Source organism: Armigeres subalbatus, chromosome 2 (genome assembly GCF_024139115.2).
Source record: "Armigeres subalbatus isolate Guangzhou_Male chromosome 2, GZ_Asu_2, whole genome shotgun sequence".
Classification (NCBI taxonomy): domain Eukaryota; kingdom Metazoa; phylum Arthropoda; class Insecta; order Diptera; family Culicidae; genus Armigeres; species Armigeres subalbatus.
The window spans coordinates 84,063,566-84,090,489 of record NC_085140.1 but is presented as its reverse complement, the minus strand read 5'-3'; the positions used below and the strand labels follow the sequence as shown (position 1 = coordinate 84,090,489).

The window sequence follows — 26,924 nt, the reverse complement described above, 5'->3', positions numbered from 1 at the left end:
AATGTTTTTTATTATCTTATTGTATCGAACTCTAAGTTAAACAATTTAACTACAAATTTTTAAAGTATTCCAAAATTTCCGGGCGATTGAGTTCCTCAGCTAGCATCCAAGAACTTTTTCCGGCCTCGTCCTTCAGATGAACTTCCAAAAAACCGTAACGATTCAGTAAGCGAACGGCGTTGATGTCGTTTTTCTCCACGGCATAATGCAACGCCAGTCTCCCTCTTCGGTCCGTTATGTTCTGATTAGCTCCAACAACCCTTAACAGATGCTCCAGGTCCTGCAGATAGAAGTAGTTCTGTTCGATCACGGTTCGGTGAACTTTAGTATGGCCCAGGTTGTTTTGAGCATTCACATCTAGTTTGTAGTGTTCGACGAGATATCGGATCAGGTCAGCACTTCCAGTGGTCAAATAGAACACAATAGTTTCCCCGTCGTTGTTCCGATCATCGATGGTCAAGTCCGGTTTAGCAAGAAACATGTCTAAATGTCGACGGTCGTGAGCTCCTGCAGCGAAGTGCAGAACACTCCGACCGGTTTTGCTGCAGCGCTTTCGATAGTCGGCTCCAGCTTGAAGCAAAACATCAACCAATTCCGGATGATGTGATATCAACGCTTCGTGTAGTGCGGTTCGTCCAGTTTCTTCGCATTCTATGTCTATGTCATTGAATTTTGTGAGAAGGAATCGTAGAATTTCTGGATCGTTGTGATACTCGACGTAGTAGTGTAGGAAAATTTTCCCATACTCATCTTTCGTACAGTGATCGAATTGAGCTTCACGTAATTCGTTTAATGGAAGTTGGGCTAAAGCTTCGAAGTTCACGGCCGGTTTGAAACCGAAGCTATCCATCATATATTTTAATAATTCCTGATTAATTGGTGTATCGCGAATCATCTCTGTATTGGCTCCTTTTTCAACAAGGAATTTTACCACTTGTAAATGTTCAAAGCGTACAGCAGTAGCTAATGCCGTATACGCTGAATCATCTTCCAGGTCCAAACAGTCACGAAAACCTGCTTCGTATAGGTACTGTACAATCGGAAGACTCCCCCAAGCAGCTGCTCGGATAAGGCCGTAAGTTCCTCGCTCCTGTTTCAATGGGTCATGTCCTTCGCTTTCGACTGCATAGCGAACCAAATCCAAATTGTCCGAATAGCACGCTTTGAAAAATACCGTCTCCTGTGTTTCTGGCAGTTCGTCTTCCGATTCGTTGGTTTTCATCTCTTCTATCTCCTTGCAAACTTTCTTGGAACTCTTGCTTCTCAGATACTCCACCACGGAAACGTCACTTGCCTCCTCCAAAGCTGTCTGACCGCTGTAATCTTCTGCGTCGACGTTGAATCTAAGTTTCTCGACCAAAAAGCGACACATTTCTAAATTATTGTTGTAGGCTGCCTGATGCAGTGCTGTGCAGCCCCACATGTACCGATAGGGTGCTTCTCGGGAAGGGAGGTCTTGATCGTACGCCAATTCTAGAATTCGAAAGGCTAGATGTTGATCAAATTCCTCGCAAACACTGATGGCGTAGATGGTGGATTGTTTTATCTGGAGATCAGGGCGATTAGTGAGGATCCATCTGGTTAGATCCAACAGGTTGTAGGAGATACAGTCATCGATTATTTTCACCAATTCGGGAGGCGACATTGTTCGCAGACGCAGGTTTGTGAAATTAGAAGATGCTCCGCGCTCCATCAACAGGTTAACTAGCTTCCAATCCATTCGCTCGTCTGCCATCTGAAGCGGTGTATAATCGGAGAGAAGACATTTACTTTCAAGGTCGATATCAGTCGATGTTACAAGAGCTTCTGCCACAGACAGGGCTTCGTGACATAGATGGAGGGGTGTTCTTTGGAGCGCATCTTTTGATTCTTTGTATTGATCAAGGCTTACTCGCACTTTATCAATATCCTTGTTCAGAACAAATCTGGCAAGTTTACAGTTTCTGGTCAAAATGCGATCGAAGATGTTACCCAACAGTTTATGATTACGGAATAGTCCTAAGGACACAAATTGCAAATGATTGACTAAATATTTTGCTGCCTGATATTCCACTATTGCTGAATGCCGACACAGTTGTTTAACTTCGGGGTCAAAATGACCATTCACTATCGTTTCGTAACATCTACTTTCCAACTCTTCCAATCGATCTACTGGGCAATATTTTTTCACAAATTCTTCGAGAAGATCTGGCTCGTATTTTGATTGATCTGCTGCTAAACCTACTTCGACTAACAACTGTAAACTAAATGCATTCCCTGTGAAGGGATGCTTAATGGAACGCTCTTCAGGATCCCAAATATTTTCCTTTCTTGCCGAATCCAACAACTGTTCTACTTGGTTACTGTTTGTATTCGGTAGCTTCTTTCTTAAAAATGCCGCTTGATTTGATTCGTCCATTACTGGTAGTTCGTGGCTTACAATCGGGAAACTGGACTCGATGGCTACTCGTGTTGCGGGTCCTGCTGCAACCCACACCTTCACAGCCCCTTCGAAGTTTTCAACCTCCTTCAAAAACTTCACTATCAAATCGCCTGTATGGTCCACGTCATCGATCAACAACAAGACCTCCTCTTTGCCTCTTAACGAGATTTCCAAAGCTTCAAACTCATGACTCGTGGTCGCTCCATAAATCTTCCTCAATCCCTGCATTACTGATAGGCCACTTATTTCACTTATATCCGCCCCGTCAACCAATCGCACCCATCCGGACGGCTTAACCTTTCTAAACTCTCTTTCAAGAAAACGCAAAAACTCGCTCTTCCCGGAAGTTCGCTCGGCATAGATCACATTCAACCAACTCGCAGGGGCTACGCACCGCTCGAAATCGTCCGGGCCCTCCCAGCTCAAAAACGGACGTAACGCGTCGGTGGGACCCGAACTGCGCTGCCAGTACACCATTCCGTAGTCTTCGCGAAAGATCACCTCGTGGCAGCCGGCGGTCGGAAGACGTCGGCAAAGATCACCGAACGCTATGGTGTCGCTGGCGATGAAACGGGTAGAGGCGATTACATCGTCCAGTTGTCGAACGGGCTGGACATGAGTTATCAGAGCACAGTTGTGCGCTTCCCGGATGAGGAATACTCCCAGTTGGGACCCTCGGGAATCTTCGTATAGCTCCATGAGAGACATGGCGTTTTTGACGATGGGGGTTAATGGATAATATGGCTCTTGAGGGATGGATTGTTCCGGACTCGGATTCAGTAATAGTTGCTTCAAAGTTGTTTCGGAGTTTTCCTGTGTGATTAGGAACTCGTAGATATTTTGGGAACCGAATTTGCGATCAACTCGAGCTGCATGTAGAACGCTAAATAGCTTTCGAGAGTAGATCGAGAGATCTTCTACGTGTAGTGTTTTCTGATCTACCACTTCAACGTCGGTTTCGCTGATTTTTTCCCGGTCATTTGCCAGGATTAGGTAGTGTTTGGTATTCAGTGGCTGTTCATTGCCAACGGGTAAGCATTGTTTCAACATTTCTATGTTGCCTTCCCTTGATGAACAATGCCGATAGTCCTCAACACTGATTCGGTATTCAACTAATGCTAGCTCGGCAACTTGTGCTTCATTTTGGTAAAGTACCAGAACGAAGTTGCGCGTATCTTTGTTTGTTGCATCACCAGACTGGATGTGGAAATAATTGGAGTGATTGGCCAATCTAGAAAAATAAAATAAAACGAAATTAATCCACTGACAGAGAAAGGATGTATGAAATTTAAGCTTGAAATAATAGTTCTAAAACTAGTGATGTTGATGTAGTTAAGTTATGTACTGCTCATGATCTCATAGTTGACGAATGAATGAAATGACGTATTTAGAAAAAAGGATAACTTAGTACTTTTTGGCCCGAAAGCTGTTAGCTTCCTTGTGACTTCAAATTCGCTCTAAACCTTGATGTTCTTATTAGATTTTAAACAGCGATTGATTGAAGGGGTTTTGTATAACAGTGATGCAATTGGGTAAATAGTGATGCAAGCAGGATGGCCACAGGGGATTGTGATTCTAAATATATTCACAAGGCTAATAGCAGACCCTGCTTATTTTAAAACTTTTTTTTAAAAACTATTATATTCTATACCTTAATATCAATTGAACTGTTGAGTATTCCTATTCATCTTTTTCTTATATTTCCATATCAATCCTACACAATTTTAGATACATTTCCTGTTGTTTCGATTGTTTCGACAAAAGTAAAGCGAACTGAGAACAGAGAACTTCTTCCTTCGTCCTTGTTCTTTATTTTCTTCTTCCTTTTTCTTTCTTTCTTCTTCCTTCTTTCTTCTTTCTTCTTCCTTCTTTCTTCTTTCTTATTCCTTCTTCTTTCTTGTTCCTTCTTCCTTCTTCCTTTCTCCTTCTTCCTTCTTTGCTCTTTCGTATTTCTTCTTTCTTCTTCCTTTTTACTTCTCCCGTTCTCCTTCTTCCTTCTTCCTTTTTGCTTCTTCCTTCTTCCATCTTCCTTCTTCCAACTTCCTTCTAATTTCTTCCTTCTTTTTTCTTCCTTCATTCTTCCTTCTTCATTATTCATTCATTACTCTTCCTTCTTCCTTCTATCTTACTTTTTCCTTTCTTCTTCCTTTTTCCTTTTTCTTTCTTCCTTCTTCCTTCAGCCTTTTTCCTTCTTCCTACTTCCTTCTTACTTCTTACTTATTCCTTCTTCCTACTTTTTTCTTTCTTCTTCATTCTTCCTTCTTCTTTCTTACTTCTTCCTTCTTCCTTTTTCCTTTTTCCTTTTTCTTTTTTCCCTTTTCCTTCTTCCTTCTTCTCTCTTCCTTCTTCCTTCTACCTTCTTTTTTTCTTCCTTCGTCCTTCTTTCTTTTTCCGTCTTTCTCTTTTCTTCTTTCTTCTTCTCTCTTTCTTCCTCCATCTTTTTCTTCTTTCTTTCTTCTTCATCCTTGTTCCATCTTTCTTCCTTCTTCCTTAATCCTACTTTCTTCTTCCTTCTTCCTTCTGTCTTTTTCCTTCTTCCTTTTTCCTTCCTCCTACTTTCTTCTTCCTTCTTCCTTCTGTCTTTTTCCTTCTCCCTTCTTCCTACTTCTTTCTTCCTTCTTCTTTTTCAATCTTCTCTTTTCCTTCTTCATTTTCTCTTCTTGATTCTTCCTTCGTTCTTCTTCTTCCTATTTCTTCTTTGTTTTTCTTCATTCAGAGCTAATCTTGTTCCGTATTGGATCCTATTCGCTATCTCACTTATCACTTCTCACTTCTTGCTTCCCACTTCAAACCCTTCTTACTCCTCACTATTCACTTCACACACTGAATAAGGAAACGTATTTCAACTATTCGGCCAAATGGCATTCGGCCAAACTAGAGGTGTGCGCCTGTTCGATATTCGTCGGCGGCGGCGTTTGTCAGAATTTTGGTCGGCGGCGGCGGCGTTTTCGGCGTCACGCCGAAAGTCATTTTACCCGGCGGCGGCGTGAATCGGCGTGGCGATTTTTTTTCATTACATTTTTCTGAGATTATTGTTGGCATTTTGCGGGATATTTTCAAGACATTAAAAGAAGATTTTTTTTGATTTTCGCATGAAACATCTAATGAACTTCTTCAGAAAAATCTGGAGAAAAACGTAAGCAGCACGGCATCGAGGCAACATCAACCGGTGCACCGAAATCAAAACCTCACTGTGGGCTAAAAACGAAGAATTCGTTCGTTTTTGAACGAATTTTCCAAGCCCTGCGGAAACTTCTTTAGAATTTCCGCGGAGAATTGTTCAAAATTATCCAACGAAAAATTGTTCGAAATTATTGGAACAGGAAATTCTTTGTACAGTAGACGTCATGAAAGTCATTTAACAGCAATACTTTCAACTGTATTTCGAAAGTCTCATCAGTTTTGCAGTTATCTAACAGCTGAGCTTCAAAACTATGTTAAAGTCGAAAGTCGTTTTCCCTAACAGGTCGTTTGGCCGAATAGGTCATCAGCCCAAAAATGCCGTTTGGCCGATATGGTCATTTGTCCGAAAATATCGATTAGGCCAACAGGTCATATGGCCAAATGTCAATAACTGAATGGGTAATTTAGTCCATAATATACATCCGTTTGGCCTAATGACATTTACGTTGAGAGACTGTTGAACGAAATTTCGTAACCTCTCTACTTTTAAGTCGATACTGGCATTTAAGCCAAAAGCCATCTTACCAAATCCCATTAGGGCGAATTGAACGTTTATCCGAAACTGTTATCAGGTCAAAAATGGTTTGACCTAAAATGTATTTTTACCGAAAACGACATACAGCCGAAATGGACATTCAGCCAAACTGGTAATTTGGCCGAAAAAATCGTTTAACCAAATAGATCATTTGACCGAAAATGGTGTTTGGTAGGAATGGTAATTTGGCCCGAAAATGTCCTTTCTGCAAAACAACCCTTCTGGCCGACCGGCATTTTCTGTCAAATGACCTATTCGGATAAACGTCTTCTTTGGCTAAATGATCAATTCAGCCGAACGACACTTTTCAAAGAAGGTTGCAGAAATTTCTTTGTCTTTCTTGTTGCAGAAAAGGACATTTAAGGGCCAAATGGCTCTTTCTGCCAAATGCCATTTTTTACCAAACGGCATTTTTGGTCAAATGATGTATATTCGGTCAAACGACTTTTTCACCCGAACGGCATTTTCAGTCAAATGACCTGTTAGGGTAAACAACTTTTTACAAGTCCGTCCAAATTTTCCTTTTGGCTGTACATCGCTTTCGGCCAAACTACATTTTCGGTCAAACCAGTTTTGATCTGATAACAGTTTCCGTGAATCGTTTTCCTAATTGTACCTGGCTAGATGTCTTTTGGCCTAAAGTCCAGTATCGACTTAAAAATAGAGAGGCCACGGAATTTTGTTGACAAAAAGACCATTTCGCCAAACAAGTTGCCATTGCTGGCCATATTACCCGTTCATTACGAGGTTCAGTCATTGAAATTTGGCCGTATGACCCCGTTGGACCAAATGACATTTGTGGCCAAATGGCCCATTCTGTCAAAAAACTATTTCTGCATGGCATTTTTGGGTAACGATGGTTTCGGCCAGACGCCCTATTAGGGCAATCGGCTTTTTCGGCCAAATTACCAGCTCGGCCGTCTGTCACTTTCGGTCTTATTGGAATGGAATGAAATTTTTAATCGAAAATAGAAAGAATTTTCTGAAGAAATCCAAAAACAATCCTCAAAAATTCCGAGCATTTTTCCGATGTTTTAAAGTTGGCTATGCCAAACTAGCCGTTTAATGATGGACTTCTCCCTGCGAAAAAGATCACTCTAATAAAGGATAAAAAACTAACCGTCTTGATTATTTTAGATTGGGGAAGTCAACGTTAAAGCATCTCTTTCACTAGTCAAAATTTTCTGTGTGAATTTTAAAGAATACTCAACAGAGACTCAATAGGAACTTTCCGTGAATATTACGAATATTTTCCTGTAGAAATTTGGAACAACTTCCCGTAAAAACTCTGTAGAGATTCTCATGTAAATCCCAAACAATTTTCCTTGGTAATTACAAAGAGTTCTCGAAACTAGAAAGTAGTTCCCGTGGAAAATCTGAAAATAATTTTCAAACGAATATTCTGGAAAAATTCGAAGAATTTCTGGGGAAGTTCATCAATTTTTTGAGGCGAAATTCAAAAGATTCTCTCGTTATTGTCGTGAAAATATTCAAAATGACCAATTCAGCCGAACGACACTTTCGACCGAATGTCCATTTTTTGCCCTTTCGACTAAACGACTATTTCGACCGAAGGACAAGTTCACGATTTTTTTAGCCAAAGGAACTGTTCGACCAAATGGGATTCTCGGCCAAATATATGTAGGCTACATATCCTACACGGACAGATAAATCAACCCAAACTTTGAGTTCAATATACGCACTGATGAGAATATCGCAGAAAAAATTTAGTAGTTTTCCCTTTTTTTCCCATGATTGCTATCAAAACTAGAGCAAGATGCAAACACCTCACCGAGGTTGCTCAGCCCAATAACCCAAATTTGAGTAAATTCAATATTCTCTATTTTGGGTTGATTAAGGTCCGCTTTGGATAAATTAAACTCAGCTTTGGGTAAATTGTTTACATGGGATTAAAGGCAAACTACCTAGTGCCAGAAAAGTAATTTTACTCAAATTTGGGTTATTGGCCCAAACCACGGTTTTGAGTGCAAAGAACCCACTTTTGGGTAGTTTTGGTTTTCAGTGTACCAAAGTCTGAAAACATGAGAGCATATAGAATATTTTGATTTTGACATCAAATTGATTCACATCATCATGATTGATTACATATTTTGATCTCATGTTTTCGATTTGCTCTCATCGACAGCAGAAATAGTTTTTGATTTGATGTCACAGTAAGCTAATGCTGCTACATGTTTTGTTATTTTACCCGTTAAAACAACCAAAAAGATATCAAATTAAGTAAACATTATCCATGATTTCACAACATTAAAACAAATTATCGATTTGCTTTTGAGCTTAGCTTGGGTATACTTCTTCCAAATAGTCTTTTCGGTTAAACGATTCGGCCTAACAACTTTCAGTCTTGTGACTTTCTGCCGAACATCTCTTTTCTGTTCAAAAATTCAATTTCAGTTAGATTTTTTTTATTTCAACGAGAACTTCTTCGCAATTTTCACGCTTAGTTTTTACGGAGAGCTTTTTACGAAGTTTTAACAAGATATTGTATGGAGTTTTCATGGAAATAATTGGTATCTTCACGAAAAATGCTCTGGAGTTTCAACGAAAAGTTGTAGAGATCCATCATGAAATTATACGGAAAATGAATCTTAGGAGTTTCCACTGAAAATTTCAATCGGCGTGGAAAATTATAGATCAGCGGCGTGACAAATTTAAAACGGCGGCGGCGGCGCACACCTCTAGGCCAAACGGCATTCGGCTAAATGACCCTAAACCCCCAAAACTAACGAGCTTTTCGTTTTTTATTAACAAATATGTTTTACTCACAAACATATATTGCGCATAAGCCCCAAAATTTTATTCCCACCTTTGGGTTTCCGCGCCAAGCACTCAGCGCCAGACTCGGCGACAAGGAGATAGTCGTCAAGTTGGTACTCCTGATTTTTTGACAACTGATGTCGATTGGTTGTGTCAGTGCACCGGTGTCAAAAAATAGAGCTTTTAGCTTAAAATTTAATTGTCAAATGCACATTTTGACAGTAATATAGATGTATGAGTGAATAAAATGTGTAAATGCTCTATCGCGGAAGCAGTCGCTGAAGACAAGTGTCAATGATTTCAGTGACGAAACGAAAAGTTTCAATGCAAAAAGCAATATATTTTGAAACATTAGATTTTAAAAAGATGGATAAATTTGAATCATTGCTTGACACTAGAAAGCAAAATGAATGGTCTCTCGACATCTGCTCCAATAACTTCGGGTACTGATGAAAACAAATTCCCAGCACCAGGCACGTCTATCACATGTTATGCATATGCATTAGACCTCTTTATGTTTTCAAAAAGTATCAGAAACTCAACCGGTCAGCCCAGAATCAAATGTCAAATTTTCAGCTGATTCGGATAAAATTTCGAGGTGGCTCAAGTCGATTAAGTGTTTTGGGCTATTCTCAATTTTGAAAAAAAAAAATCTAACTAGAGATATAAACACCAAAAACCATCGCAACAACATCTAAACGGAAGCTCTTGGTGTGCTCTACAAGTCTTGTAAACATTGCGATTCGTTCCGTTCACGTTTTGACCATGTTAAGCTTTTAAGTGCATAAAAATACTGTTTCCCCTAGAAGTCGTTGTCCTATAAAATTCTTTATTACAAATTATTGTTAATTTTTTATATTATTACTCCTTTTTTTTTACTGGACATTTGAGTATAATAATTTACGATGAGCGATTTTCCGCTAAATTCTTTAAAATCAGAAGGTGAACATTTGTTATATATAGGAGAAAATACCTATTCTTGGCAGTCTAAGACATTCGCCAAATTGAATGATAAAAATAATGAATAATTACACTAAAACACAGGTACAGTTCAACTGGTATACATTTATATGCTCTTCCTTTGATGATTGGTGTTCACTAAATATAACAGCTTGTACCATAAACTCAGTAAATTTAATATAAAGTAACAGGTCAACATTTCTTCTATTGGCATAGCAATTTCTATTATCAGCAATGAGTTTGCTCCCTTTAGCAACTAGACATGGAAGTAGAAAACTGGTAATGTATTGGTGCCAAATGCTGGTTGTTTATATCCTCCAGTAGTAAAATTCATTCATATTAATCGGCCGCACGCTCATCTCGCTTCACTCAATTTTGGAACAAACTTTATTGTTTATCAAAACTGGCTTAAAACAAAACATGAATTTTTAGCCTTGGCATCAATTTTATGTCATGTAGAAAGATAGGCAAAAGCATTTAAACACATTGTAAAACAAATTTAACCAGTATGCGGCCAACAAAAAACAGACGTGAATGGCAGATAGGGTACCCGTGTACCCAGATATTGACATTTTCATAACTTTTACCATTTTCAACCTATTTGAATAATGTTGGCCATTTTGGAGAAAGGATCTTTTGTCTTTTGTAATGCCTTAGAGTCGTAAGCAAAAGTCTATCAACCAGTTTCAAATATACAACTTGCTCTTTGCGGTCCTTACATGATATGTTTGTTTCATTAAAAAAAATCATGGTGATTGTGTACAAGACACGACCGCTCGACGTAAACTACGTAAAACAAAATCTATACACATAAGTATGAATTTTTGTCTGTCTGCCCTTATAGACTAGGAAACGGCATGAACATTTGTATGTAGAGGTTTTTGGGAACGATGAAAATTTTTATGATGGTCTTAGACACCTCCTCTTCTGTAAGGGGAACTCCCATACAAATGAAGTACACATTTCTGCTTTAATCGAAAATTAATCTAAAAAATGGATTCCAAATTTGCAAATTTCGAATACTTAACCGTCTTTTAAATAATGTAAAAAATATATAATTAATCAATTTTAGGTGAAACGAAGCTCGTCGGTTCTGGTAGTATAGTAGATTAACAATATATTCCACCTCGTGAGTCTTCATATGTTGAATAATGGGCAGCACCATCCTATCCAGCCGCTGGAGCCACCCCATTCTTACACTACATTTCACAGTTGAATAATAGATAATACCCTAAAAGTAGGCAATTATTTATGGTTGAAATGCGCTATGTAGGATCGGGAATGGTTATGATTTTTTTGATGAGCTTGGAAAGTATTGAAGTTGCAAAAGGAAAACGGTCCTGTCAGCCACATAAGGGTTACGGTGTGGCTATCACTTTTGATATAATTCATGGTCTGCGTAAAAATCTGAATAGAAGCATTTGTATTGTATTTGTAACACTTTTTTTTAAATAAATGCTATCGCCAGATATTTTGTTCGTATTTTTGCTAAAATAAAATCACATAGAATTGTGCGTGGTATCCTTTTAGCGTGTGTTTGATATGCTCACAAACACATTCTCTCGCTCTATTCCGAAGTGTGCTGCTGTCAAAGAAAACGAACAGTCCTAATTTTATTTAGTGAAACCTAAAGCAAATATTGCATAAATTTGCTCTTTCTGGTGATAATCAAGTGGTGATAAAGTGTAAAAAGTAGTTCACGTACTTAATTTGTCGTGTCATATGCAATAAAGAGGAGAAACAGGCGATCCAAAAAAGTAAGTAACAGTTTGCTTTTCGTGCGCTGCTTTCTTTGGCAATGCAATAATGGAAAGGAATTCATAGGTGCAAATTTGTTTCGGTGATTAAAACATCAAATCTTGCTACTTTTACACAAACAACTTATTCAAATGGAAGCTTAGACTTGAAATTGTGTGATTGAATTAAAATTATGTTCATAAATAGTGTATGTTTGCTGGAAAACGCAAATATCGTTGAGGGTGCCAACAACTGTCGCACCCTGCCAATGCCGTATTCTACCCTATTAAATCGCATATGCTGGTTGATGCAATCATTGTCGACAATGTTGTATAAGATGTAATGCAATGTCTTTTCCAGATTGTATCCAAAGATGCAATATTATCATTAGGTATAAATGATTGCTTAACAACTGCGTACACATGGAGGAACCAGGTAGCGTCTGGACTATGAAGTAGAAGGTCAAAGGATCGAAACTGGAAGCTGGAGGCTAAATTTATAACATTAATATATACAACAACTGATAAGCAACTAACAGCATTTCACATAATGATTATGTTTCGACCTAAGAAATATTTTTGTTGCAAATACAATAACACGTATGTTTTTTTCATGATAATATAATGTATGTATTATGCTGTATGTATGTTTGAACTGTTTTTTACTGTTCTAGATTTAAAGTTGTAACAGTCCAATTATGCAACTTTAAAACTGAGCATATGCGATCTCTGATGAAAACCAACATGATTGTATATTAATTAAATTGAAATCGGAACACGTCGTATATCTTGTTATTCCATAACACTGATTTGTACGTATATGGCCTCCACTTTTGTTCACATAGAAGGAATCTATGCATTTTGTACAATCAAATTACATCGTAACTGAAAGTAAGTTATGTGAACCAATTTGTTGGCTGGGTACTTTGACATGTTGAAATAAAACATAAGTAATGCATCGCTGCATTCGTGATGCTGAAATAGTGTATCGTTGCTTGACAGTTAATGAATAAATGCATCTTTACATCGTTAAAACTGATCTAATGCAATTAGCTTTTAATATGCTGATCTGTGATTGGTTACATGCAATAATTAATGCTTGGTGGTTACTTGGGTAGATCTTGCGATATAATCTCTACGTATTATTTAGCATGGAGGTATGATGTACCAAGTGTTTAATTATATTTTCTGTAATTTGGCAAATAATATCCGACGCGTTTTTGTGCAATTGGGTAAAAAAATGAAGAATTTATATTCAATTTTCTTTCAGGGAACGATGAACTTATCAACCTGAAAGGATCAGTTTTTCTCTCGACTCAAAAGTCGAAAGGAACATTGTTTAATTTGAAAATTAAAAATAGATGTAAAATGCTTCATTGACATTTTCGGTCTTGTTTGACGCACGAAATAATATGATTCAAGCGCACTAGCAAAACACTGCACGGCACTTGACTCAACCTTTGACAGTTAGTATATGGGCCTGACGTTTTGACCTGATGGTTTAATCGTTCTGATATGCGCCTTTTCAGAAACAGATGTTGCTCAGCCCAAATAATGTCTTAAAAAATCTCAAACACAAAAATATAATTTTTACTGACTTAAACTATTATTAGAATTTAGATAACATCGGTTCATGTATTCTTGAGCGGTGCTTTATCGTTTGCACTGATGTAGGGCTTTAGGACCCAATTGGTGTTACCTACTTTAAAGTGTTTACTTAGGTACTGCTTAGTAGTGTAACCATACTCGGACGCAATTCAATTAATTTAGTTATCATTCATCAAGTTGTTTCTTTTCTAGATGCGCGACATACGAACATATTCCGTTGCAGTTAGGGATACAGTGAACGTTCGCTAATTGGGTTTTTTCTAGTTGGGGCGCTTTTTAGTTGGGGGTTCGATAATTGGGGCGAAACCCAATTAAAAAGCAGCTAAACGTCAGAATATGATGTCAAAAACGCGTTGACGTCTTGTTTCCGTGTTGGCGGGATTTTCCGGCGCGTAAAATTTTCTTTTGTTCAATGCAAAAAGTAAACAACATTGACGCTTGTCAAAGCGCCCCAATTAGCGAACGGCATTCGCTAGTTGGGGTGAGGTCGTACCCCAATTAGCGAACGATCACTGTAATCGATTGTTGCGAGTTGAATTTGCTCCGATATTTGCAGGAGGAGGGCAATGTTTCAATTTAACATTGGTTGCTTTTGATGTTTTTCAACCAATTTTATCAGTAAATATTTTGATTGATGTTTGAGAATTTTATTTAGAAATTACTTCAGTGAGGGTGTTGTGCTATTTTCTGAAGAATATTTCTTTTATAAAATTTTCCAAACTATTCCAGAATTCTCCCTGAAACAAAAAAAAATCCCAACAGGATTTCCAAGAGTTCTCTCGATAGTTCTTACCTAACGTTCCTCGATGGATACTCACTAGATTTTTTTCAAAAACACCGATCCTATAGCTTAGTACATTGTATGGTGTTTACTCAAATTAGAATTGAAACACATAACATGTGGATCTTCGAACAAAATCCCTATCAAAAAGTTGACCCCCTTTCGGTGGGCCAAAACTGTTATAACGAGCGTCGGGACGGGAACATCGTTCTGTCATTCTCAAATGTAAACAAATACCATATGATCAGAAAATTAGAACACTTTGTTTCAAAGAGTACAAAGGTCAGGATAGGCAACCGATGTGTGGAGAAATTCAGTTTTAGCATGCATATATTTTCAACATTATCGAGAAATGGGAGATAATATCCGGAAACAAATCTCTTCTGCGCTTCTCACAACAATGGACAAGATATAAAATCAATATCGACATTTTCTTTATCTAAAACAGCTATTTTCAGGCGATTTTATAACAATATCTTTTTTCTACCGATCATTAGTATCGAAAATGAAATGATCCTAAAACCGGTTCAATAATTTTGTGTATGAATTGAAGAAAATTGAAGTTTTTATAAAAAGTGTTAATTAAGATGTCGTTTAAAACTGTTCTACATTAAAAACTAATCTGTAAATATGCAGTTTTCGGATTTTTCAAAAGGATGGCGAGGGATACACCAATGATGATTTACAAGTTGCAAAAATGAGTTGCGAAATGAAATGAGAAAAAAACCAAACAGTTTTCAAAAGTAAAGTTTTATTATTGACTTGACCATTCTTGTTAATACTTTTATACCGTAAGGACTGCAATGTTGAATATTTGTAAATCCTCTAACCTAAATCATTAACCAAGTATACGAAAGCAAACTCGCGGGACGGCGTCGCGAGACGTTTTTAGTTTGGAATAACAATGAACTATATTAACGATGTTTCTGATCATTTTGAGAATTGAAAAGCTGTTTCAACACTAATTTACTTAATACGCTTTAACTAAGCATTAGGTTAATTTAAATAACTTGACAAATTGCTTGATAATATTCTGATAATAACGTTACCAAATTTGTACCGATAAGGGGAAACATTGATTACATTTATTGTTCAAACAGCAAAACACTGATATTGTGAACCAATATTGTAATACTTCATTCAAAAGTTTGGTGTTACTGTAGTATGATAAATCGAAATTTTATGTTCAAAATATTTCATAGTTAATTACAGTGTTTCAGAAGGTTAATCGTATAATTATGTTAATAATCAATTTTATAATAATCATATAATTTCATAATGATTCTAACTGACCTTCATGAGTCGATATTGAAAGGAACATTCGATTAATGGAAATATCGAGATGTGGAATAGAAAATCCTTGGAAAGCTCTTTGGAGGGACCATTAAAGTAACCCAGAACATATTGTTTTCATGTGGCATAATTTGCTTCCATGATCCGACATCGAGTCATAGAACATCGACTCATGGAGGTTTGACTGTAATCATTTCTATGTTCAATGAACCAATGGTCTATGTTAACTATTTGAGGCAACGAAGTTCGATTCTTTTATTTGACATTTTTCGCATGGTTATGCAGAAAGAAAGATTTTAGCTCAATAACAGAGAGTTTCTTTACTATGTGCGTCTTCTTCATCTTCTTCTGTGTCTAGTGGGCTTGGTAGTCATATTGTTACCGCTTCTGCCTCATACGCCATGTCGTTTCCTTTTCTATCCTATATCTCCTTCTTGATATTCTAGCAGTAATTGCTAGAACTATAAATAAATGAAAAGATAGTTCCCTACATCAAATTAAAATTCCATCAATTGCTTTCTCCTGCCTGTGCTACTCGTGGCAAGTGCAATGTATATTCGGCTTGCAATGGTTGACTGTTTAGAGTTGCATTGCTGCTTACTTTTCTGATTCACAGTGCCCGGTAAACGGTGACATCAAGATCAACGAATACAAAACGAGCTGTCTTTCCTCAAGATCGGTAAATTTTATTACCAACTAGTCGACCCGGCAGACGTTCTACTGCAAAGTAGGCAAAAGTGTGCGTTGTGAACTGCCCATGCGAAATTTCCATACGAATCTCATTATTTTCGCATGAGGATATATCATATAAGCCCGTCGGAAACGACAACGAATCTGCTGAAGGAATGAAGGAAATCCATCCAGCCGTTTTCGAGTTATGCGTTTGAATTATTTTTATTATTCAGAGATATTATTTACATGAACATCAGCACTTTAAACCATCAATATGGAAGAATTGGGTTACAAAACTGTAAAACAATAAAAAAAATATGAAGCCTTTTTTTGTGTATTGTCTTTCTGTCTTGTCTTATCTGTCATAAGACGAGTTTAGTACTCTGTATTCAATTTTATTCCACCACGTTGTAATAAAAAAAAAATACTTGGCTAATTTTGGTGTGAATAATAATCAGATAAACAGTAAAACGCGTGATTTTTGATAATTCAATACTGTTATACCATATCTTTTGACGTTTCGATGTTCCGTATAACACATTCAATCTGTTATAAGGGTACAACTTTTGCTACCCGAGTTACACATATGTTATGTGATTGAAATGTCCTCGTGAAGGGATTCATACAGAAACCATACCAAGAAATCTTCAGACATTTGTTCATGAGTTCTTCACTGTGCAATTCAACATCGCGCATATTAATCACCCATCATGTTTGCACTACCTGCACTCGCGAGAAAGATGGGATCGACTGACTGCGAATGTGTATACTCACGATGACAAACAGGATCTGTCATTTGACACATGCTTGCTAGGCCTGTTTATGATGATAGGCCTGCCCAATGCCACACATCTCCCCTCTTCCCAAAAAAAAAATGCTGTCACCCTTTTCTTCTGCATGGAAAAAAATAACACCTACGACATATTGTGTATCATTCGGTTGCTCTCTCATCATGATACGAAAGCATCTTGCAGCAAACAACCATTCCTGGCACACCATTGTATTGTCAGCATCTCATTTCATAAACGAAGAACACAAATAGTGGCACACCTAAATATGGAAAGCACTCTCAATGAACTCCCGTGCAGTGGGCGTCTCGACTCGCAGTTGTACTCGCAACTCGTGAAGTAACATTTCACTTGTACTTCAAATCACTACCACTACTTCTACTTTTCTCGAATACATGTCCAATCCACAGTGCATTCACAGTTGTCAAACAACCAGCAACAAAAACCATACCGCAAGTAAAAAAAACAGCTAGAAATCATGGCCGAATATCTATTCTCAGTTGAATCAAACCTCTCGTGTACCTGTGACCTTTCGGATTCGCAGCACCAAACTACTTGTAGGCCATCGACCATCGATGAGAAAGAGGCTCTTGGATAAACTGTGATCACTCCAATCAACAATAACACGGTTCTTCTTGCGAGAGTCCCACCAACGCAGAGGAAGAAACACTTGAATTCGGGCGTCCCACCACGCAGAATTGTTATCATTTCGATCCACAATAACACCGTTCTTCTTGCGGGCGTCCCACCAACGCAGAGGAAGAAACACTTGAATGCGGGCGTCCCACCACGCAGAATTGTGATCATTCCGATCCACAATAACACCGTTCTTCTTGCGGGCGTCCCACCAACGCAGAGGAAGAAACACTAGAATGCGGGCGTCCCACCACGCAGAATTGTGATCATTCCGATCCACAATAACACCGTTCTTCTTGCGGGCGTCCCACCAACGCAGAGGAAGAAACACTTGAATGCGGGCGTCCCACCACGCAGAATTGTGATCATTTCGATCCACAATAACACTATTCTTCTGGCGGGCGTCCCACCAACGCAGAGGAAGAAACACTTGAATGCGAACATTCACCACGCAGAACTGTGATTCGTCTACAGCCACAACAATCAAACTCTTCTTATTAAACTCTATCGCTCGCCGAGACAACGCATGCGAAAACGATTCTCCTTTTTCATGGTTTGTCTTTTATTCTTCTTCTTAACACACATTCATAACTATATAATAACAGGAATCACGGCTATGTTGGAATACTCCTCAAAGGGGAGAAGTCTTCGATAATCAAAGGTAATTCAACATATTTTATTCGAGATGCCAGATGCATCTGATAGTTCGCGGTGGTAGCGTTTGGCTGAATGCAAATGACGTTACATTTTCTCTTCGCAAGTTCCATCCAAAATTGTACCTTAATTTTTCCCAAAAGATTGTTGAAAAACATTCAAAGAGTGCCCCGATCTTTCGAACAAAGTAGAAAATTTCTGTCACACATTCCAATCCATTGCACTTATATTCAAAGAACAGTACGAATACGTGTTTTCGTTAATTAAAACAATTGTAATAAAAAAACCTCTTAAACATTATAACATTTAGTTTTCAAAATGAACTTGTTTTGAAAATAAAACCACTTTAAATCTATCGCCAATCACACACTTGGTTAATCCATTACCAATCGAATCAAATTAGCGAGATCTGATCTAAGAAACTACTTCTCTTAACAAATTGAAAGAGACTTTGGCAAACACGCATATCTGTTCAATAAATTTGTGCATCATTACCCATCAGCCGACCAAAATAAACTAAGATAATGAGATAGTCCCACAGAAATAACTCTTTTTGACATGTAATAAAGAGTGTTTACAAAAAACTAAAACATAATCGTCACAAAGCTTCAAAGTGCTTACGGACAACTCCATAGGGATGACAAGCTACGCCATCCATGTCACATCCTAACAAACAATTTAGGCTGAACTAGCTAGTTTTTTAGCCTCTTCCAATGTTTGTTTGGGTCTCATCTGAGTCACCAATATGCGAATGCAACGTATACAATTCTGATGGTGAAAATTATGCAAAACGTGCAAATGTGTAAACAGTGTCATCTGTAAGTTACATTCTGATTAATTAGGCAAATTAGTTGGATTTTCTTTTAAGTTTTAAACATGATATTAGGCGCAAAATTGTTTTAATTGTATCATGTAGCATTATTCAGTGGTGTGGGCGTTTTGCATCATTTTGTCATGTAACATTCAAAATTCGCAAAAGAAATCAATGTTGAGGTAATTTCACACTGGGGGATGAATTTATCCCCCAAATAAGAGCAAGCAAACAAAACTGTAAAAACCATTGTGAAAAAAAACGGTGTTGGGTTCTCGGACAACACCCTAAAAGTAGAATCCCTCTCTTTCACAAAGATACATTTATCGTCACTCTTCTTACCGGTGCAAAAATCTCCGCTGCTTTAACTTTTTCGGCTACGTCCGAAATTATTTCCTTTTAATCACTTCTATAAACATGATGGGTGATTTCATGCGAAATATGTTTATACACTCCTACCAGGATCGCCAAATGTGCAATTCAACATCGCGCATATTAATCACCCATCATGTTTGCACTACCTGCACTCGCGAGAAAGATGGGATCGACTGACTGCGAATGTGTATACTCACGATGACAAACAGGATCTGTCATTTGACACATGCTTGCTAGGCCTGTTTATGATGATAGGCCTGCCGAATGCCACACATTCACAAAATTCCATTAGATAATTATAATAAAGTTTCATTGTTGAAAAAGACTGACGTCGAGTTAATAGCAGATAGCAGATTGAAATTTCTATAAATAAACAATGCTGGAATTACAAGTCGATTGATTCACTTTAGAATTTTTTGGCAAACAATTAATCTGTAAAAGTAATGTGGTAGATGTAGCTTCCCCTAGCATTTGAGGATAGTTATGCCACTTTCTTACAAACATGACCATTTCTCGCTTAACTTTTCAAAAGGACCTAAGTAACATTTTTTTCATGAATTAATTTGAATAGCGCAATCAACAGAAAAACATGACAGCATTTGATTGCAGTACTCAAATTAATTCATGAAAAAAATGTTACTTAAGTGCTTTTGAAAAGTTAAGCGAGATTTGTAGATACTTTTCCATGGGGTCATTGTTTCATTTAAACCGAACAAAATCGAATTCGACAAAAAACAAATGACGAGTCGCAGTTGTTAGAATGTTTTCCTGAGCTTACTGTAAGTGCTGAATGGATTTATCGGAACTTGCAGGTATTGAGTTCTTGAATATCTGAAGGATTGTTAGTAGTTCGTGACTATTATTAGAAGCCCATAAACCCCATAGAGAGTGAATAAGAATTCTTGCTCCGTAAGTATACTTGAGAGCCAATGGAGGTTTCTTAACGTCCTCGATAATACCTGCAAATCTTTAACAATTTTAAGGGAATTCAAAGGATTTCTAGAAGCTCCTTCGATTGTTTGGAAAGAGTTCAAAAGTCGTGTCAAATTATTCAAGATTTGACATAAGTTTCCAAAATGATCATGAAAACGTCAACGATTTGAAGAAGTCCGTCAGTAGTCTTGGAGGTCTATTGCGACTCGAGGGAATCCGTGTGAAATTCCGTAAGTTGGATGAAGGCTGCAGAGGTCTATATAGAGATGGGCAAAATGGCTCACCTTATTGAGCGATCCGGAATCGTTCCGCTCAATAAAGTGAACTAGCTCATCTGAACGGTTCATCCGCTCACTACATTTTATAACGTATATTTAATAAAGCGAAATATAATAGATTTTTTATTTTAGTTCAGTATATAATAAGAAAGAGATTGATTATTTTCGTTGAGACTTCGCCTCTATCGTACCAACGCATGTTTGTTAATTACCCTAATAAAATTATAATATTTTACCGCATAGCTTATATCACTAAAGCACTACATGACTACTAAATAAGCTGCAGTGCACCAGAACTCCTTTTAACAACGCCTGTCTGTCTTACTGCCTCTTCTTATGTCTCCATTGACTTTCACTCATATAGAAATTAGACAGATGAAATAATATGAAGGACATATTTATCAAGCAATAATCATTGACGGAAGGTTATTCTTACAAAATTCATTCTTGGTATTCGCTGTTATAAATCACAATAATTTATGCTACGATTTGACAGGGCAAGTCAATTGAACAATTCAGTTCAATTCAATTGACTTGCCAAAAGTTAAACTTGTTCAACTTTCTTTTCGTTCAAGTGAGTTGAATGAAGGCGTTTAGACGTTCAATTCAAGCGACTTGTTCTTCACTTCACTGCCTTGTCTAAACATAGCATTAGTCTTATATTGCGACATTTACTCCTATTTAGACTTACCCTGAATAATTTATTATCACAGTCGAATTTCGCACACGATTTCGCAGTCCGTGAAGGTTACTTCATATGAAGGTTATCTAATTTTCTCATACAATATTTATTTTTGAAATACCTAATATTGATTAGACTTGCATCTTGCAGTGATCAATTTCTAGAATCAACAACAAAAATAGTTTGTGTATACTGTATACTGGAATACACGACAGCACGCTCGCACTCCACTCTCTTTTTTCGTGTGAAAGTATTTCTGTTGGTTCGTTCGTTCATTCAAAGAACTATTTCTTCAGCAAAGTAAGATCTGCTTGGTTCGTTCGTTCGTTTTGGTTCGTTCGTTCGTTCAAAAAACCCTTTCCTCGGCTCAGCCAGACTGCGCTGGGTAAGTAGCTCTTTTTGCGCTCCCGCTCCACGCTCATTCATTCGTTCGTTAGTGTGGCGCAATGAATAAACTACCAGCAGTAAGCAGTTTCAAGCGTTTGTGTGGAAAGAGCGAAAGAACTACCGTTCGTTAAAAAGGAGCGAGCGCTTTCTCAGTCGCGTAGAAGAACTAGTTCTTTTGAACCGTTCACGAGCGGGCTGCCCACCTCTAGTCTATAACATGATGGAGTTCTGTGCACTTTTTTGAGTCTTTGTGAACGACCAGATTTGCCTACGATTTCCTATCAATTCTTAAGGTACTGCTTCTAGGAGTGATTAGGCTTCCAGTAACTCAGAAACTCGTATGAACTTCAGGGATTCAAACTTGCAGATATTTTCATATACTGCTAGGAATTGAAAAAAACATTTTTCACAATTGAAATTTTTCGAGAAATGGTCTGGAAAGCAGGGAATTTTATTATCAAATTTGAGTCGACACCCTGAATAAACAATATCTTATTCTTTGTTTTTTTATTTTCTGAGAAATTATATTATTAAACTTGACGTAGAATCGGAGTTTGGGATCAAAACATTAAAGAATTTTCGTTGACGTATTAGCAGTACCTGTTCTATTTTAGTAGGATTACTGCTTCTTGACTTGTTTCTTATTGCTGTGATTTTTTTCAGCAGTAAGCACGCATGTTAGCAAAAAGAAACAACGAAATTGGTGCTGTATTTCTTTGTTTGGAAAACGGGACAGTTCCCTTAAAATAGCACATTTTGCCCAAGTCTAAAAATTTTAGTTATAGAATTTTTAAACTTCAAATACTGTCATCAATAAGAAATCTATAAATTCCCAACATTTGCTTGAGTAAATAAGGGCTTAATAGTTAGAAACAAAGCAATTGTATTTATGTACTTAATTATAAGTTTTATTTCCAGAAGTTTTGTATAAACAATTTACAACAAATTACTAATAATTCTACACAGCATGGAAGTCGTCGTTTCTAATATCAATACCTATGATCAAACTCCATAGATCTAAAAGTTAAAAGTTAAATGTAAATACGTTACGTTTATACAAGGGCGGTACCCCGTTTGGCATAATGCCGTTTGGCATAATGTCGATTGGCATAACGCCGTTTGGCATAATGCCATTTGGCATAATGGCCTTTTGGCATAAGGGCCGTTTGGTATAATTTGTATGCGGTGTCAAATTAAGGGCCGTTTGGCATAAAGGCCATTTGGTATAATTTATTTACGGTTCCAAATTAATTGCCGTTTTTCACAATCCATATGCAAAGAAGGGTAATTTACAGAAAAAGTGAATAAAAACTTTGCTATCAAGGCTTTCAACAAATGGTCAGTTAAAAAATTCCATTGAAATAAACAAAGAACTGCTCGCGTTTCAAAGAAGGGTGAATTATAGGAAATGAAAATGATAAAGTATTGAAGTGAATAATCTTCAGCGGGATATAAAGTGAACCCTTCAAGAGACGATGTTCTATGACTCGATATCGAGTCATGGAAGCAAGTTATGCCATATTATAAAATATGTTATGGATTTCTGCGATGGTCCCTTGAAAAACCCTAGCAGCACATGTTAGATTACTGCAATTCATCTGTGGCCAGATTTGGTCACAAACAAGTTGCTGCACCATTTTTGGCTGACTTTTGTTGCTCGGGAAGCTTTTCAAGGATTATATATCCCACTTTTCGATATTTCCCTGAGCCGATGGTCCCTTTATTATCGACTCATGGAGGATTTTATGCCGTCGACTAGCACCAATTGCAAGGGAGTTCGTGGGGCAGTACCAGGCGGGTTTTATGGGCGAACGCTCCACCACGGACCAGGTGTTCGCCATTCGCCAAGTACTGCAGAAGTGCCGCGAATACAACGTGCCCACACATCATCTATTCATCGACTTCAAAGCCGCATATGATACAATCGATCGGGACCAGCTATGGCAGCTAATGCACGAAAACGGATTTCCGGATAAACTGACACGGTTGATCAAAGCGACGATGGATCGGGTGATGTGCGTAGTTCGAGTTTCAGGGCATTCTCGAGCCCTTCGAAACCCGCAGAGGGATACGGCAAGGTGATGGTCTTTCGTGTCTGCTATTCAACATCGCTTTGGAAGGGTAATACGAAGAGCAGGGATTAACACGAGTGGCACAATTTTCAATAAGTCCGTCCAGCTATTTGGCTTCGCCGACGACATAGATATTATGGCACGTAACTTTGAGAAGATGGAGGAAGCCTACATCAGACTGAAGAGGGAAGCCAAGCGGATCGGACTAGTCATCAACACGTCGAAGACGAAGTACATGATAGGAAGAGGTTCAAGAGAAGACAATGTGAGCCACCCACCGCGAGTTGGCATCGGTGGTGATGAAATCGAGGTGGTAGAAGAATTTGTGTACTTGGGCTCACTGGTGACTGCCGAAAATGATACCAGCAGAGAAATTCGGAGGCGTATAGTGGCTGGAAATCGTGCATACTTTGGACTCCGCAAGACGCTTCGATCGAATAGAGTTCGCCGCCGTACCAAACTGACCATCTACAAAACGCTCATTAGACCGGTAGTCCTCTACGGACACGAGACCTGGACGATGCTCGTGGAGGACCAACGCGCACTCGGAGTTTTCGAAAGGAAAGTGCTGCGTACCATCTATGGTGGGGTGCAGATGGCGGACGGTACATGGAGGAGGCGAATGAACCACGAGTTGCATCAGCTGTTGGGAGAACCATCCATCGTTCACACCGCGAAAATCGGACGACTGCGGTGGGCCGGGCACGTAGCCAGAATGTCGGACAATAACCCGGCGAAAATGGTTCTCGACAACGAACCGACGGGCACAAGAAGGCGAGGTGCGCAGCGGGCAAGGTGGATCGATCAGGTGGAAGATGACTTGCGGACCCTCCGTAGACTGCGTGGCTGGCGACATGTTGCCATGGACCGAGCCGAATGGAGAAGACTCTTACATACCGCACAGGCCACTTCGGCCTTAGTCTGAAATAATAATAATAATAATGGAGGATTGACTGTATCAACAATTATATGGTGTACCGTTTCGTGATGTACGTGTTTGCCTGTTATAAGGCAAAATGTGTTATTTGCCTTCCCTCGCATTTGCCCGGTGTAAGGTCAAATGTGTTATTTTGCCTTCTTTGAATGCTCGAATTTGCTCGTGTATTGGCAGCAAAACGATTCACTGCAAAATAATTATTTGCTCGTGTATTGGCAGCAAAACGATTCACTGCAAAATAATTTTAACTGCGGAATGATACAAAACGCAGAATGGAATATTGCGCAATGGTAATGCTCGCAATATGGTACATCAATAAATGGATTACCGCGGAATGTTGTACCGCAATTTGTTGTACAATCTTTAGAGCTTTAAAGTCTATTTAGCATCATCGGAGTAATTCACCTCCGATGATGGTAAGTAGATTCCTGGGCAAATAATTTGGAACAGTATGTAAATTATGCCAAATGGATATTATGCCAAACGGCCCTCAATTTGACACCGCATACAAATTATGCCAAATGGTCGTTATGCCAAACGGCCCTTATGCCAAATGGCCTTCAATTTGACACCGCATACATATTATTCCAAATGGCCATTGTGCCAAACGGCCCTTATGCCAAATGGCCATTATGCCAAACGGCGTTATGTCAAACGGCATTATGCCATATGGCATTATGCCAAACGGGGTACCGCCTATACAAGTCCTACGTCTACTCGCGGTTATGTTAAAAACATTACCCATCGCTCGTTTTTTGTCGAGTGAAAACCTACTCCAAAATTTTTTGGTCATTTGATTAGTGCTATCAACCGTAGTAGAACGATCGAAATGGTGAGCGCATTATGTATTTACAAAGCAAATTTACTCTATTTTGTGATTCAATATTAAATGCCACCGTAGCGGTCACAATTTAACTATTTTTTTTTAATTTTTCAAAAGGGTTACTTATTTTGGTTGTCGGCAGTCGGCACCCAGGTGATTTTCAAGGGAAATCATCAGTTTATTGCCTAATTTCAGGCTATAAGCCAAGTTGTTAGCAAAACTAACACTTTTTGAAATATTTATAAAATGTGTATAATGTACTTAAATGTAATTTCATTGCTATTGACACAATAAATCTTGATCTTACCAGCCATAACGCCCCCACTTCATAGTTTTTCATTTTGAGAGGGGGTTTTTAGGGTGCCGACAACCGACCACCTCCCACTACCTATATTTTCTTAGTTTATGATTAACAATGTTGCACTTCGTATTCCCGATAATTCCACAAATAAAATCAGCCTGGCACAAAAAAAAAAGCGATAAGAGTCGACTTATCGCTTGGATACCCACCTTTTGGCCAGCAACAGTAAAAACCGATCGAACGATTCATCCATTTCGCTATATTTGAAGTACATTTTTATCGCTATGACAGGACTGGAGCGGAGAATACAAATCGAATTCAACAACACAACACTTTTTGTGGACGTACAAACTAGATATAGCTAATGCACATGTCTTCTGAGCGATGGAAAACAATCTTGCGATAGAAATGAATGCTTCTGAATGCTTCTGCATTAAGTTTCGCTACGACGACGGATCGCTTTGTGTGTATATTTGAATGATAAGGGAGCTTGGGGTTATTGTGCAGTTTGAAATAGTGAAATATTCTTGGGATTTTTTTTTAATTTCATGAGTTGATATTTCACTTTTACGAAAGTTCAGTTTTTGTGTAGCTATGAATATATTTCTTGCATTTGCAAGTCGGGACTTTACGATTTATGCGCACATTTTTTATCAACAAACATAGTTTTTTCAATTCCGTAGAATACAAACGTTTTTCTAACTATAATTCCCTTGTCTGATAGAAAAGAGCTCAATCTGTGGTTTGTTTACAAAATCCAATGTACACCAAAATCGCCAATATTAAAACGAAGTATCGAAATCAAATCGTATTTATGATTTCAAACCATGTAACAAATTAATATAATAACATTTTTCTACACAATTTATTTCACAATTAATTTTTACTTTTTCTAATACATAATACATTCAATAACCAATACTATCACAGTTGAATACCAGTTTTCTCATGAAGATAAACGAACATCAACCGCATTACGACCGGATTTGCAATTGCAATTCGTCGGACATTTCAGCAATATATTACCCGCTTTCCCCTACCACACTTGTGGAACTGAGAGACTCTCTCACTCGCGAACCAGCTTGCAACTTGGGAGACCGGCTTTAGCACTCTACCCATTCATGTTTTTGCGAGTGGAAAGATGAATCACGTAGTTTTAATGTCTTTTGATGTCATGCTACAGTAATGAGCGAAAAAAAATAGCCAATTCAGCTGAATCTCGTATCATTATGCCATTATGCCTTCTCGATTAGGCAGAACATTTATCAATTTGATAATA

The 26,924-nt window shown here is 38.2% G+C and overlaps 2 protein-coding genes across 2 annotated transcripts in view; one reads left to right on the top strand and one right to left on the bottom strand.

Moving 5' to 3' along the window:
* Positions 1 to 26,086, bottom strand: LOC134209592 (uncharacterized). Its single transcript, XM_062685590.1, has 2 exons — positions 25,855 to 26,086; positions 1 to 3,653 (listed from the first exon to the last, which is right to left on the bottom strand). Exons 1-2 carry the CDS (start codon positions 25,917 to 25,919, stop codon positions 50 to 52), a joined length of 3,669 nt encoding a protein of 1,222 aa, XP_062541574.1. The 5' UTR covers positions 25,920 to 26,086; the 3' UTR covers positions 1 to 49.
* Positions 1 to 26,924, top strand: part of LOC134209593 (cap-specific mRNA (nucleoside-2'-O-)-methyltransferase 2) — a 43,387-nt gene that overhangs the window by 1,008 nt on the left and 15,455 nt on the right. The gene's annotated exons all lie outside the window — the stretch shown is intronic.